The 12,942-nt window shown below is 36.7% G+C and overlaps 1 protein-coding gene across 3 annotated transcripts in view; it reads right to left on the bottom strand.

Annotated features, from left to right (window-relative positions):
- The window catches only part of LOC131038546 (DEAD-box ATP-dependent RNA helicase 16), a 156,055-nt gene that overhangs the window by 41,900 nt on the left and 101,213 nt on the right, over positions 1-12,942 (bottom strand). For 2 of the 3 annotated variants that reach the window (XM_057971010.2, XM_057971011.2), the window contains one exon: positions 4,230-4,325. The exons of the other annotated variant lie outside the window; for it this stretch is intronic. In XM_057971010.2, the coding sequence (XP_057826993.2) occupies positions 4,230-4,325 (96 nt within the window). The remainder of the gene's footprint in view (positions 1-4,229; positions 4,326-12,942) is intronic. 3 annotated transcript variants of the gene reach the window in all.

The raw sequence follows: 12,942 nt of genomic DNA, 5'->3' as shown, positions 1-12,942 counted from the left end.
GCGGGTATGGGGATGTGTGTGTACATGTGTGCATGCATGTGTGTGTGTGTGTTCAAAACCATAAATCATAAGAACAACGATACAACATATATTTCTGAAAATTGTAGATGTTTATCTTGCCACCAATGTAACATTAACACCTGGAAAGGGTTGAAAATTTGCAGAATCAAGTTGTTCAGCTAAAGAATGCAACCTCTGACAGCCTCTCTCTCTCTTTTCGCTAAGGGATCTAAGACAGCCATCTATCGGAAAACAAGATTCCCAAGGTAGGACAAGCTTAATGCTTTGCATAACAGTCTACTAGAAGAGAACCACAAGATTTGATATCGACATCACTAAAAAAACTGATGCTATCAACACAAATGTCCAATGAAACTAAAAAGTAAAAGGGAAAGTAGAGAGAATTTGACTGAGGCAATATAAACATCTACAATTTTCACAAATAGTTGCCCAAGGTCATCCTAGGAATGTGTTGATGTGTTTTTTACGCACATGCGAACACAGAATAAAATACCATAAGTATCTTATCCTCTCTTGAACAAATTCACTCAAATGTTGAAGATTAGCTTAAGGATCACTTGAGAAGACTCCAAGGTTCATGAATGTAGGGTCACTAAGTGTGGATAAGCTTAGTTGATTTGATGTGATTATGTTGGAATCACAAGGGGACTTACATTCGGATGCCTGAATGCTTGATTTGTTGGAACTTAGGTCCTCTCTACTCAATTGGAAGATAAAAAAAAGAGCAAAAGGAATAGGGTTTGAGAAGTCTATGCTATGACCTACTGGGCAAGGTCTCACCATCAAATAGAACAATTTGACACAAGCTCAGTGCAATCTTCTAAGGACGTTTCAAGATGTTCAAATCAATATCATCAAACATTGATCACCATTCAAGTTAATGCATAAGCAATGAATGTAGAACAATTCGAAGTTAAGCTCATATCATTCCAGCTGACCACGCAAGGCACACTTACAATCAGTAAGAGGCTAGTGGTATGGACTGGGCGGATTCCACACAAATGCATTCAACAAATTCTTCCATTCAATCTAATCAACATGAAAATAAATTGAAAAGTAGAACCATGAAGCTTTTTGGAAAAACAAATTTCACCATAACTTCAATGAAAAAGTTATCTCATTTACAAGTCATACCAACAATTCTTCCATCTCCTAATCCACTTCTATTCTAATTGCTATTCTACTAACTGTCTATTTCTCTTTTCACTATTCTAGTGAACTATTTGCTGACTATTAACCTTTACAAATGAAGAGTTTGAGCCTTCTATAGTGCTCTCAATAAAATTCAACGGCTCAAATCAATTTGAGATCAATGGCCGAGATTTTACAATGATAACCCTAATTAGGGTTTGTTACAACAAACTCAATTCAACCAATTAAATAATTACAACACCTTGGTATGACCAATAGATGATAAGGGTAGGTGCCTTGAAGTTTGTGCCATCACTGGTGAATCAGGTACATTGCATCTAGACATGTTGATGTGGAACCCCTCTAATTGGTGAGTGGTGACTGGGATGCCACCTCAATTTGCACCTCGTAATCTTGATTTGATTGATCTCTTCAACATTCTCTAGCTTGCTCAAGGGAATTAATAGTTGAGTCCTTCTTCCACCTTGCCTTGGAGTGATTGTATGACTTCTCCTTAACACTCCTCTGATCTCTTCATGCCTCCAGGTTGTGGCGAGAATCGAGATTCTTCTTTAGGTATTTTGTGCTTGTAAATGAAGCCTTCCCTTTGCATGCTGGTGTAGATCTTGCTCTTGCATTAGTAAATGTTTTTTGTGTAGGCATCTACTTGTGCTCATTCATGAAGTCTCCTTGAGGATATCTTCCTTATAGCTTGATCTTGATGTTGACATTTTCTCTTTAGGACACTTGTTTTGATCCTCCTCCAACGTGATTCTCTTCATTTCTTTCCTCATTTTCTGCAAAATAAACAAATAAGCATCAAACACACATGATTTATAGCCTTTTCAAACTTCCATTTAATCAAAAGTACATGCTATAGGTGCAATTTGGTCATATTAGAAGGCACTACACATATCTTCAAGGAATCTCGGTCCTAATCATGGACAAGGTACATGGGAGTTTCACTTCAAATCGAGAGTAAAGGACATGGTTTGGAAGAAGTTCGCTCTGGACCTTGAGTGAGGTACATGGACTTGGAAATTCGCTCTAAGAGGCTTGCAAGGTACATGCCTTGGTGTTGATCCTTACTCTGATCCCTTCAATTCCTTTTCACTTTGTTGATTAATGATTTTAGCCTTTAATTTTCCAATGTTTTTGCATGAAAGTATCACCAATTTTACCTTCAAGAGCACTTATGGAGAAAATTCGCTTCAATCCTTGAGCAAGGTACACGATTTCATGAAATTCGCTCTAGGGCCTTTGTGAGGTACACTACCTTAGGAAGAAATTTGCTCTTGATCATCAGCAAGGTACATGACCTCAAAATCAATTCACTTCATGTCCTTTGGGCGATTAAGGTAGGTGTTTCGCTCTATAGGTCCAAAATGATAAGTTCGCTCTGTGTCCTTGATGAGGACAGGGCCTATATTGAAAATTTTGCTCTTTGTCCTTGCTAGGGACAGGACCTAAAGTGCAGCTCGCTCACTGTCCTTGGTAAGGACAAGGTCAAGATGTGAAGTTCGCTCCTTGTCCTTTCTAAGGACAGGTCCTATATCAACATTTTTCGGTCCAAAACCTTTGCAAGGTACATTCTCATCAAATGAGCTTTATGTCTCATGGGCGAACAAAGTCAAAGCAAGCAGTCCGCTCTATGTCCTTCCCAAGGATAGGCCCAAAATGATAAATTCGCTCTATGACCAGCCTAAGGACAAGACTCACAAGAGAGTTCGCTCTATGTCCTTCAGAAGGATGGGACCTAAAACAAAGTCTCGCTCTAGGACCTTAACAAGGTACATGACAACGTGGTCAAGGTACTTAGGCAAATTTGCTCTAGTGAGGGAGAAAGGTACGCATCCTTAGGGAAGACTCTTGACTTAGTCCTTTCACCTGTCTTTGCTTAATTTGTTCAATCCTCAAGTCTCTTTTGCAACACTTGATGTCCTACTTCACTCCACTCATGAGACCAACCTGATATGATGACTCTCTAGCTACCTGAGAAACTCTATCCCTTCAATGCAAAGACTAATAGCAAAGACCCTAAGACAACCTAGAACTGAGCAAAAAGGAATAACCTTAGAAAGCGAAAAGTGGGGGTCCCCATTTGCAAAGGGGCGATGTGTGAATACCTCACAACAGAACACCCAAGCAATACCCTGGATGTATGTAGGGACAAGCCCGAACTGTACCAATACCAAGATGAAACTGGTACACATAACTGGACTAAAAACGGAATACCCAATAACATAGCTTTTTACAAAATGCAATACGGCCGCATGAGGAAGTTTTGGGGTTTTGCAGTGCTAGTATCTTTGCTTAAGGTTTTGGGTGGAGGTGTGAGCATCCTTGTGGTCCCCCTCACCTTCATTTTCTTATCTTCTTGTTCCTTCTAATTTGCTTTTTTAAAGGCTAGGCTATAGGAGACAGCTAGTCATTCCTAGAACAGTCAAGGGCCGTCCAGGTACTCGAGTGTTTCCTACCATTTCTAGGAGGTTTTTTTCATCATAACATGGATGTTTTCGATTATTGGGGGATGTATGGGCTGTGGAGGGTCATTTCCTACCCATCCCTACATCCCCAAAGTGTTTCCAATGTGGGATAGGATCAAAATACAAGGATGTGTCCCCAAGGTTCCATTTTCAATTCAATGTCATTGAGGGGTTGCAAAACAGTATGACATTATGCTCTTGCTTCCATGCCCAATCCAAATTTCCCTTATTAGAGTTTAGTAAAGCCAGAAATTAAAGAAATCTTAGCTGCTGTGAAAGTTTTTGGGGAGTCTGTGATGAAATAATACAAAGAGGTGGACAAAATTTAGCTGAGGAAAATTTCCTTCAAAATAAAATGCCCAGTAGACTAGCAGCTTATGTGACCACCAGCTATCAAAATTTATAAGGGTGTACAAGATTTTTTTTTTTAAAAAAGAGAATAACAAAAAGGATGAATTTATCACACCAGTAGGCTAACAAATCAAATTTACTTTATCATGACTATTTCCTTCCAAGTCTGATAAAGCACATCTACATGCACTGAATGGTGCCATAAAAGTGAATGTAGTCAGAAGCAGGAAGACAACTTACAAGTGAGACTGAAGCACCAGTGTTGTAAGCTCTTCCAGTTCTTCCAATGCGATGTATATACCCCAAAGCACTCAGAGGCATGTCAAAATTTATGACCTGTAAATTAGAGGATAAAAAAACATTAAATAGATGATATAATTGTTATGCTGTTAGTTCTGAATCTAAGGAAAATACAAAATAATTTATGCTAATTATACAATAGCAGGTACTTATCATATACAAAACACTGGAATGCATATAAGTGTCAATGGTTACTGTTGATTAGAAAGGAATAGATTCATTCCATCCAATTTTATCAATCTTGGGACTGTCCAAAAATCAAATCAAAGACCAACTCAATGTCACATGAATTTACTCAAAACAGGGCATGTCCTCAGAACATGATAATAATTTCAGTGGACTTAAAAGTAAAAAACATGCTAAAAAAGTAAAGAATACAATAATTTTATTTTTTTAATGACTTAACAAATAATCTTTAAATTTTCTATACAGCAAGTAATCCTTCACAAATTTTACCTACGACCAAAAATAGGTCAGTAAGACAAATCTATCTACTTATTACTACTAACAAAGTGAGTGCTTTTGTTGTGACTCACTAGAATACATATATCTGGAGTTAATATGTACTACTCTTAAAAAATGATAGAGCTCTGGGGTGGGGCACCAACATCATGCACAGGGGAGAGAGTATTTCCTTGGTGTCATTCAAGCATAGCTAGTCACTGCATCACGTTTAAATATAATACTCACGAGACTGAAAGTTCAAACTTCAAACAGTAAAGTGACAAGCTTGAAGAAATACCATATCATACGAGAGATAAAATCATAAATCATTAAGATAAATAAAATCCTGTATTTCTTAAAGACTATATACTAAATAAAAAAATGAAAAATCTTGCTGATAATGGAAAAAAAGGGACCAAACCTAACACTAATGGTGCATGTTTATGCAAATGCTACTGCTTTATGCTTGGCTTCAAATTGCACAAAATTGCCTCAAGGCTCAACAACATCAAGCAATATTATTATCTCTTAAGAACCTCTAGTCCTAGATGATCACACACTTAAGGGCATCCCAGGACCCAAATAGTCCCTGCTAAAAATCTACACCCTCATAAATCCTCTGACATCTTCAAGATCAACATCCCAGCACGTGACAGGTCCCTGCAGATTCTCCGTAATCTTCCAGTCACATATGACACCAGTATGAATTCCATCCATAACCTCCACTCTCTGTTTCCATTGATATGAAGATATAAAAGAACCAGTTCTTTGGTCACAGAGAACCTATGATTCTCAAGATGGTCAAATACACACAAGGGTGCCAGAACTAGTCCATGCAAAAGACACTAAACCCTCCTCATAATCATCTATAGCATCCTCAAAACCAACATCCCAACTTGCAGTAGCTCACTGCAAATACTCTGTAATTTTCCTTTGATTAACATGCAAGCCATTATGAATTCCAACTAGATGCTCTGCTCTCCTTGCAGTAGTTGTGTTTATCTTGATAAATTAGATGAAGCTAGTAAAAGACCAATTCCTCTGTCATAGAGGAATTAGGATCCTCTAGATGATCAAACACACTCAAGGAAACCCCAACAATTCCTTGCCGAAGAATCACACCTTCCTCCTAACCATCTTTCACATTTTCAAGATCAAAATTCCATAAAGCAGTGGATCCTAGCAAATACTCTCTAGTCATTCTTTGATTAGGATAACTAAGAAAACAAACAAATAACTAAGTTGTTTAGGTTTTGGGTATAATTTCCGTGAATCCTCCACCACCTAATCTAGTTCCTCTGTGCCAAAACTTCTGCGCCTTTAGCTTCATTCGGTTTGTTCAAAGGGCCACTAGCTTCTATAAAAAGAAGAAACTACTCCCAAAGCTTTATTGTTTCCTCAATATATATCTGTGTGGCCTCCTCATTATAAATCTTGTCAAAAGCATCATAAGAGCTCAATTTATCTCATCATCATCAAAGCAAGACACTCTTCCAGACCTATCCAACTACCATTTTGGGCTCATTGCATATTTGCCATGTGCAAGAGTTTGTCCATACAATCTCTCCACTTGCATTGAAATATGGATCCAATCATCTGATTAAAGAATTATAATGAGGGATATTTCTCATGAATTTTATCCTTCACATGGTTCAACACACTATCAAATGTTTCATATACTTCTTTACGTGTAGATGTTTATGTGCATATAATGGGTCACCTAGACTATAGGGTCAATTAATAAGAACACATATTTACAATCTTGCCACCAATCATCATTAAAAAACTAATCCCTAATATTTTTCCCTTCTTTGAACTTGGGGCTCTCCCTACCCTAACCATTCAATTCTTTTACAACCATACTCTATAGAGGTGATTGCACGTGAAGCATTCCCTCCAATAAAATAAAGTACCTAACATTCTAGTATCAATGTGATTGTTGATTTCATCTTCATGTGTGTCTTCAATAAGGATGTATGGTGGTTGTAGATAAGCTTCTGCATACACCGAGCGGTCTTCCTCCACGTTGCCATCTTCGAAATATTCAACATGATTCTGACAATCAAAAATCAAACCCTGCTAGCTTCCACAATCAAATCACAACCAAATCTGATTCCGGGGCATATCAAACCACGCAAGATTTTTCTGCCAATTTGGTAACATAATAGAGCTATATTATTACATTTAATGGCTTTATAAATTCCTTCAACTTCCAACTACCAAAAGTACACAACAACTAACTAGCATTGATTTAATCACTTAAGTAATAACTAATATCTATTCAATAATTTAACATTAATTTATTATTTATTATTATTAACTCACATGTCATGCACTAATTCCTAACAAGTAAACAAGAAAAGTAAAATTTTATCACAGAGCATTACACAAGCTTAACAAAGAATGCTCTTATATTATTACAGAAATCAGCACCTCACTGAAAACTGTTCAAAAAAGGTGTATTTTCAAAAATTCATGTGGAGGAAAAGCACAAAAAGACCAAAAATCAACATTATCAACTATTTTTTCTCTTGTTCCCCCTTCTTGGCTATATGTACTAGTTTCTTGACCACCTATGTGGGTGGTACCTGTTGTGACCTAATTCACACATCGCCCCATCACAGATGGGGACCCCCTTTTTTTTTGCTTTCTAGGTTTTTGTCTTAGCTCTGCATATTCAAAAATCTTCATTTTGAGAGAGTTTAAGAGTTAGAGTTTTGAGGTCATCCTGAGTCACATTAAGAAATCTCACTCAGAATTGCATTTAAGTGTTGTCAAAGTGTTCAGAAGGTCCGAAGGACGAAGATCGCAATTGCTTTGGGTCATTTATGACAACCTGCTATTTTTAGAAATTTTTGCTTTTTCTGTTTTTTGAAAATGGCATATGGGTTTTGTTCCTCAAGTCATTTCATTACTACCCATATTGTCGGAATTTGAAAATCTTGCCTCTAGGTATAAAAAGCAAGGCTTCAAAAATTTTGCTTTTTTCTAAAATTAGGGTTTTGTTCTTTAGGTCGTTTTGATCTTGCCCATGTCTTCAAATTTGACAAATTTTGCTTCTAAGTGTAAAAAGCAAGAGTTTGAAATTTTTTGCTTATATCCGAGATTAGGGTTTCGATCCTCATGCCAAATTATTCCTACCCATGTTCTCAGATTTTGTCTTTAAGGGTAAAAAGCAAAATGCAAACCCTAATTAGGGTTTTGTTCCAAAAGATTAGCCATATTATCACTACCCATGTTCTCAGATTTCAAAAATTAGGTTTCCAAGTGCAAAAAAAAGCAGAGTGGGAACCCTAATTAGGGTTTCTATTCTAGATGAACCAGCAAGGTATGAACATGGCATGAATACTGATGATCAAGTCTAAAGGAAGGGATTGGCAATGGCACATTGAAATTTTCGCCTAAGTTGAAGAAGTAAAAATGGCAGATAAGTTCGACAAGGCTCAAGGTTAGGCAAGTGGAATGGCAGATGATCAGTCAAAATCGTCCAAGGATGTCAAGCATGGAAGATGTTTAAGCAGGATCAATGTCTGTCAGGGCATAGGAGAGTTGTCTAAGTAAAATTGTCCGACAAATGTTAAACTCCTACCAAGGGTCAACTAACTCATGGCGAAAGTTAACAAACTCCTACTCAAGGTTAAACAAATGAGAAGCCAAGGCGTGAAAATGGTAAGTGTATGCAACTTTCATCATGTCCAACACCCTCCAAAGTCTGCCTTGTCCTAGGATTGACAAAGTCCGCCTTGATGAATCATGGCACAAGGAATATAAAGTTCGCTCAAGAAGACATGTCAAGCATTCTTTAAGGTTCACCTAAGGTTGACAAAGTTCGCCATCGGAAGAAGGATAAAAGCGAATAATAAAAATGTCCAAACTCTTTCCAAGTTCGCCTAGACAAGGAGGCCTTCCAAGTTGGCAATAGAATGATGACATGGTATTTCAAAGGGATTGAAAATGGCAAGTGTGATGACTTGGCATCCAAAGGCAATTAAAGCAATAAAACATGTGACATGTCAAAGACCTTCCTCAAGTTCGAATTCTAGAAGGAGATTAAAACAAATAAAACTTTCTAAAAAGTGATGGAAGCTTCCAAAGATGAAGTTCGAACTTCCTAGAGAAAGAATAAAACAATACAACTTCCTAATTTTGCAATCATCTTCCAAACTTCCTTCTAGAAGAAAGCAAAGGAGTTCGAACTCCTTAAAGGTGGAATAAAGCATTAAATCTTTCCTAAAAATACTTTCTTGTGTGCCAAGTAAGAAGTTAAGATAAAGCTTCTAGAAGCCGCCCAAGAAGCTATAAAGACAAGGTTTTACTAACACTTCTCTGCCAAATGGAATAAAGCATTAAATCTTTCCTAAAAATACTTTCTTGTGTGCCAAGTAAGAAGTTAAGATAAAGCTTCTAGAAGCCGCCCAAGAAGCTATAAAGACAAGGTTTTACTAACACTTCCCTGCCAAATTCGAGAAGCATAAGTCTATCTCCAAAAATCGCTAAGGGTGATCAGAGTAAGCAGCTCAAAAACATAAAAGATTATCAGATTCATGAGAAAACCTGATCATATTATCAAATTCACCTTGAAGAAGTGAAGCAAATTCAAGAATTAGAAGGAAATAAGTTCGATATATTCCTCAAAATCGCCATTGGTAGCAGTTTGAAGGTGTAGATTCTGCCTTGATCATCTCCAGAAGGAGAAATAAAGCATGTTCAAGGGTTTGAAAGGGACAATCAAGAAGTTCAAGTTCGCTATTAACAGCAGATTGAAGGTTTGCTGATAAAATTCTGAATTCACCATTGATCATCCTAGAATCCGCCTTGGGAGAGAGAATCCAAATCTGCACAGTCTCCTTAGTAATCTTCAAATCTGCACTTCACCTTGTCCAAAAGACTATCAAATCCACCCTTGATAAGAAAGCAAGACAAATTTGGAGGAAGATACATACCCAAGACTCATCCAAGATCATCATACACAGCAAATTGAAGGTTTGCTAAAGATAAAGCGATCATATCCTATAATATTCTAAGAAATACTTTAACAGACTTCTTGATGATCTTTCAAGTATAAAGTGAACTTGTGTAAACCCTGCCCTGCCAAGTAGAAAGTAATCTAAATTCACATTTACAAGGATTTGGAAGCCAAACAGAATTGCCCAACTGCTGCAATCATGATCAGTGAGGTTGAAGATAACAGAATAAGGGTTTGCTAAATATCCTACGTTCTTAATCATCTCCAAACCCACCTTGGAAGAGAAAGATTGTTCAAATTTGATACACGTGATGATCTTCCAAGTATGATACAAACCTGTCCAAAGCTTATAAATTCCGCCAAGAAAGAAAGAATCCAAAGTTGAAATTTATCTCACAAAACGTGGCATGGCATGATCCAAGTCCACCTAGGGTAGGACAAATAAAGCATCACGTAAATCATGATAAAGAGCATGACAGAAATACAATACAAATTGTCTAATCAATCTTGAAATTTACCATGGATAGCAAATTCCCTAACCCTTCTAATTTGCTAAGCACAAGGGAAGGATGGTTCAAATTTTGTCCAAGCAGGATCAAATGGTCTGATCATGTTCCTAAATCTGCTTATGACTGTCCAAGACATGAGGAATCATGTATAAATTGAACTCCTATCTGCAGTCAATAAAGATGGCATGAACTAACCAAACCCCTACCTAGGGTAACATATTGAAAGTTTGCCTATAAAGTATGAAGATCAGCCAAAGATAATTGACCAAAAAAAAACCTTCCAAAATCTGATCATAGAGATGAATTAGCAGGACAAACAAGATCCAAATTCAAGAAAGTTAAAGGAAGGTAATTGTCCAATTGACATGAAGCATGCCAAGACATAGGATGTGCAAATTGAAATAAATTCCTTCCAAAATCACAAACCTTAAGGCATGAAGAAATTGTCCAAACCCTTGCAAGTTAATCATGCACTGACATATTGATTCATCCAAGCATGAATGGAATATGTGAAGATACCTAGCCAGAGACTTAAAATTGAGAACAAATTTGCCATGCCAGAAAGATAAAATTCTGATCAAAATTCACATAAAATCAGACCAACATGTTGGGATTTAAATTTGTCGCACGAAATATTTTTAATTATTTTCCAAAATTCAAAATAATTCTCAACACTGTGAAAAAAATTTCAAAATTCAAAATTTCTAGAAAGTTCTAGAAGATTCCTGGATAAAATCGATTTTTTGAGAAAAAGAAATAAAACTTTCCATTTTGGAAAGATTAAAACAGAAAACAATAAAAATTATTTAAAAATAAAAAAACAATAAAACAAATCAAAAACTTCTAAATTTAAGAACCCCTAAACTCTATATATTTTCAACCAATTCACTTTAACAATTCATTATTCAGGTTGAAAATTTTGAAGAGCGTTGAGGAGAAGTTTTCTCTCAAATTTTATAAATTTTGGACTTTTGAAGAAGAAATGTCCAGAAGAAGATTCTTCTAAGTGTTAAAGGTTAAGAAATTAAGCACTTGTCTCTGATTTTAAGGTAGATTTTCATAATCAGAGGTAAATTTCAATCATAAAGAGGATTCAAAAACTCAATTTCACTGAATTTCCTCACCTTTCTGTCTTATTTTCTCAATTTTCATCAATTTCTTGACCAAACCCTTCAAAGACTTAACCTTTTAATAGGCTGAAAGTAAAATTTTCAGAAAAAAGAATTTAAATCAGAAATAAATTCTAAAAATAACATGGAGTTTTCATGTGTTTTTACAGGTAGCAATGAAGTTCGCCAACAAAAGAATATAGCTAAAATCCAAAATCAAATCCAAATGGAAGAATATCACTAACACAGACCTTGGACATGTTGATATGGAGGAATTCAAGAAAAGAATGTATGGACATGATGGTAACATTCCTACACCTATTGCCCGCAAAATGATGCACAATGGAATTGTCCAGGCAGCTGGATTACCACCAGCCAAAGAGTGTGTCGAGCTGATAGTCAAATGTGCTTTGCACAATAAAGCACAATCCAGAGAAATCATTGCACCAAATGGAAGAGTCCTGGAAAATCTTTCAAAATTGTCCATCCAGGAGACATTTGGTATACCAAAGCACAGTAAAACCACCTATAAGACTAAGGAGCAAGCCCAGAGGGTCTTGTTGACGTGTTTTTTATGACTACGCCGAACACAAAATAAAGTTGCCTAACGGTCACTTCACTCTCTCTTGATCAAAGTGCGATTGCATGCTAAGATTGCAGGGAGTTCAAACAATCGACTCCAAGGTTCCTTTACGCTACGGACGTGACTCAATTGGCTGATGTGATTGCTGGTAATCCAAGGGGCCTTACGTTTGCATCATTCTTTCACTTCTTTGTTGTGGCTGGAACTCCATCATCGGATATGGCAATTTTGCAATGTTGTTGCTTCGAACGGACTAAAATGAACTGAAAATAAAGGGGAAAAGAGTTTAGAAGGATCTAAATCTACTCCTAAGGGCAGTGATATCAACAGTTAATGCTTCGGTGGACAAATTCCAAATAAACCAAGCTCTGCTTTGCCAAGTTTAACTACAACTCCGCAAGAACCGGTGCAATCTTCTGAGGATGATGAAGGATTTTTATATTGAAAAGGTGCATTTGAATACCCAACACAGCGCAATCCAAACGACTATTCACAATCAAACTTGGCACAAATTTGGTGGCTCGAGCTAACTTTACACTGCAACTTACAATCAGCAAGATGCAAAAAGTATGAACCTGGAAATTCATCAAACACCATTACATTCTCCATTGAAATCAAAGCACTTTATCTAACAACCGAGAAAATAAAATTCTACTCAAAGTGAGGAAGGTGAAACCATGCAAGTTTTGAAAAAATAACTAAAGTGGACACCATCAAAGAACAATGTTTCACTGTTATTTTCTCAAAAACTTATCGCAACAATTTTATACAAAGCTCCCTCCTTTTATAAATGAGGGGGGGGTCACCCCTTTTATATAGGCCTTTGGCCTTGATTACATGCAAAACCCTAATTAGGGTTTCACCCCAGAAAATTCTCCACTCAAGATGCAACAAGGTGGGTATCAGCAATTAATAACCCATCATGCAATTAATAACAAGGTGGGTACCCAAAATAGCATCCATTGCGCATTAAATGCACCACCTTTTTCAAATTTGCCCAACATGTGTTGAATATTCATCCATGCAAAACTCACCCCATTAT

Source organism: Cryptomeria japonica, chromosome 10, assembly GCF_030272615.1.
Source record: "Cryptomeria japonica chromosome 10, Sugi_1.0, whole genome shotgun sequence".
Classification (NCBI taxonomy): domain Eukaryota; kingdom Viridiplantae; phylum Streptophyta; class Pinopsida; order Cupressales; family Cupressaceae; genus Cryptomeria; species Cryptomeria japonica.
The sequence above is the reverse complement of the archived record's forward strand: the minus strand, read 5'-3'. Positions and strand labels throughout refer to the sequence as shown.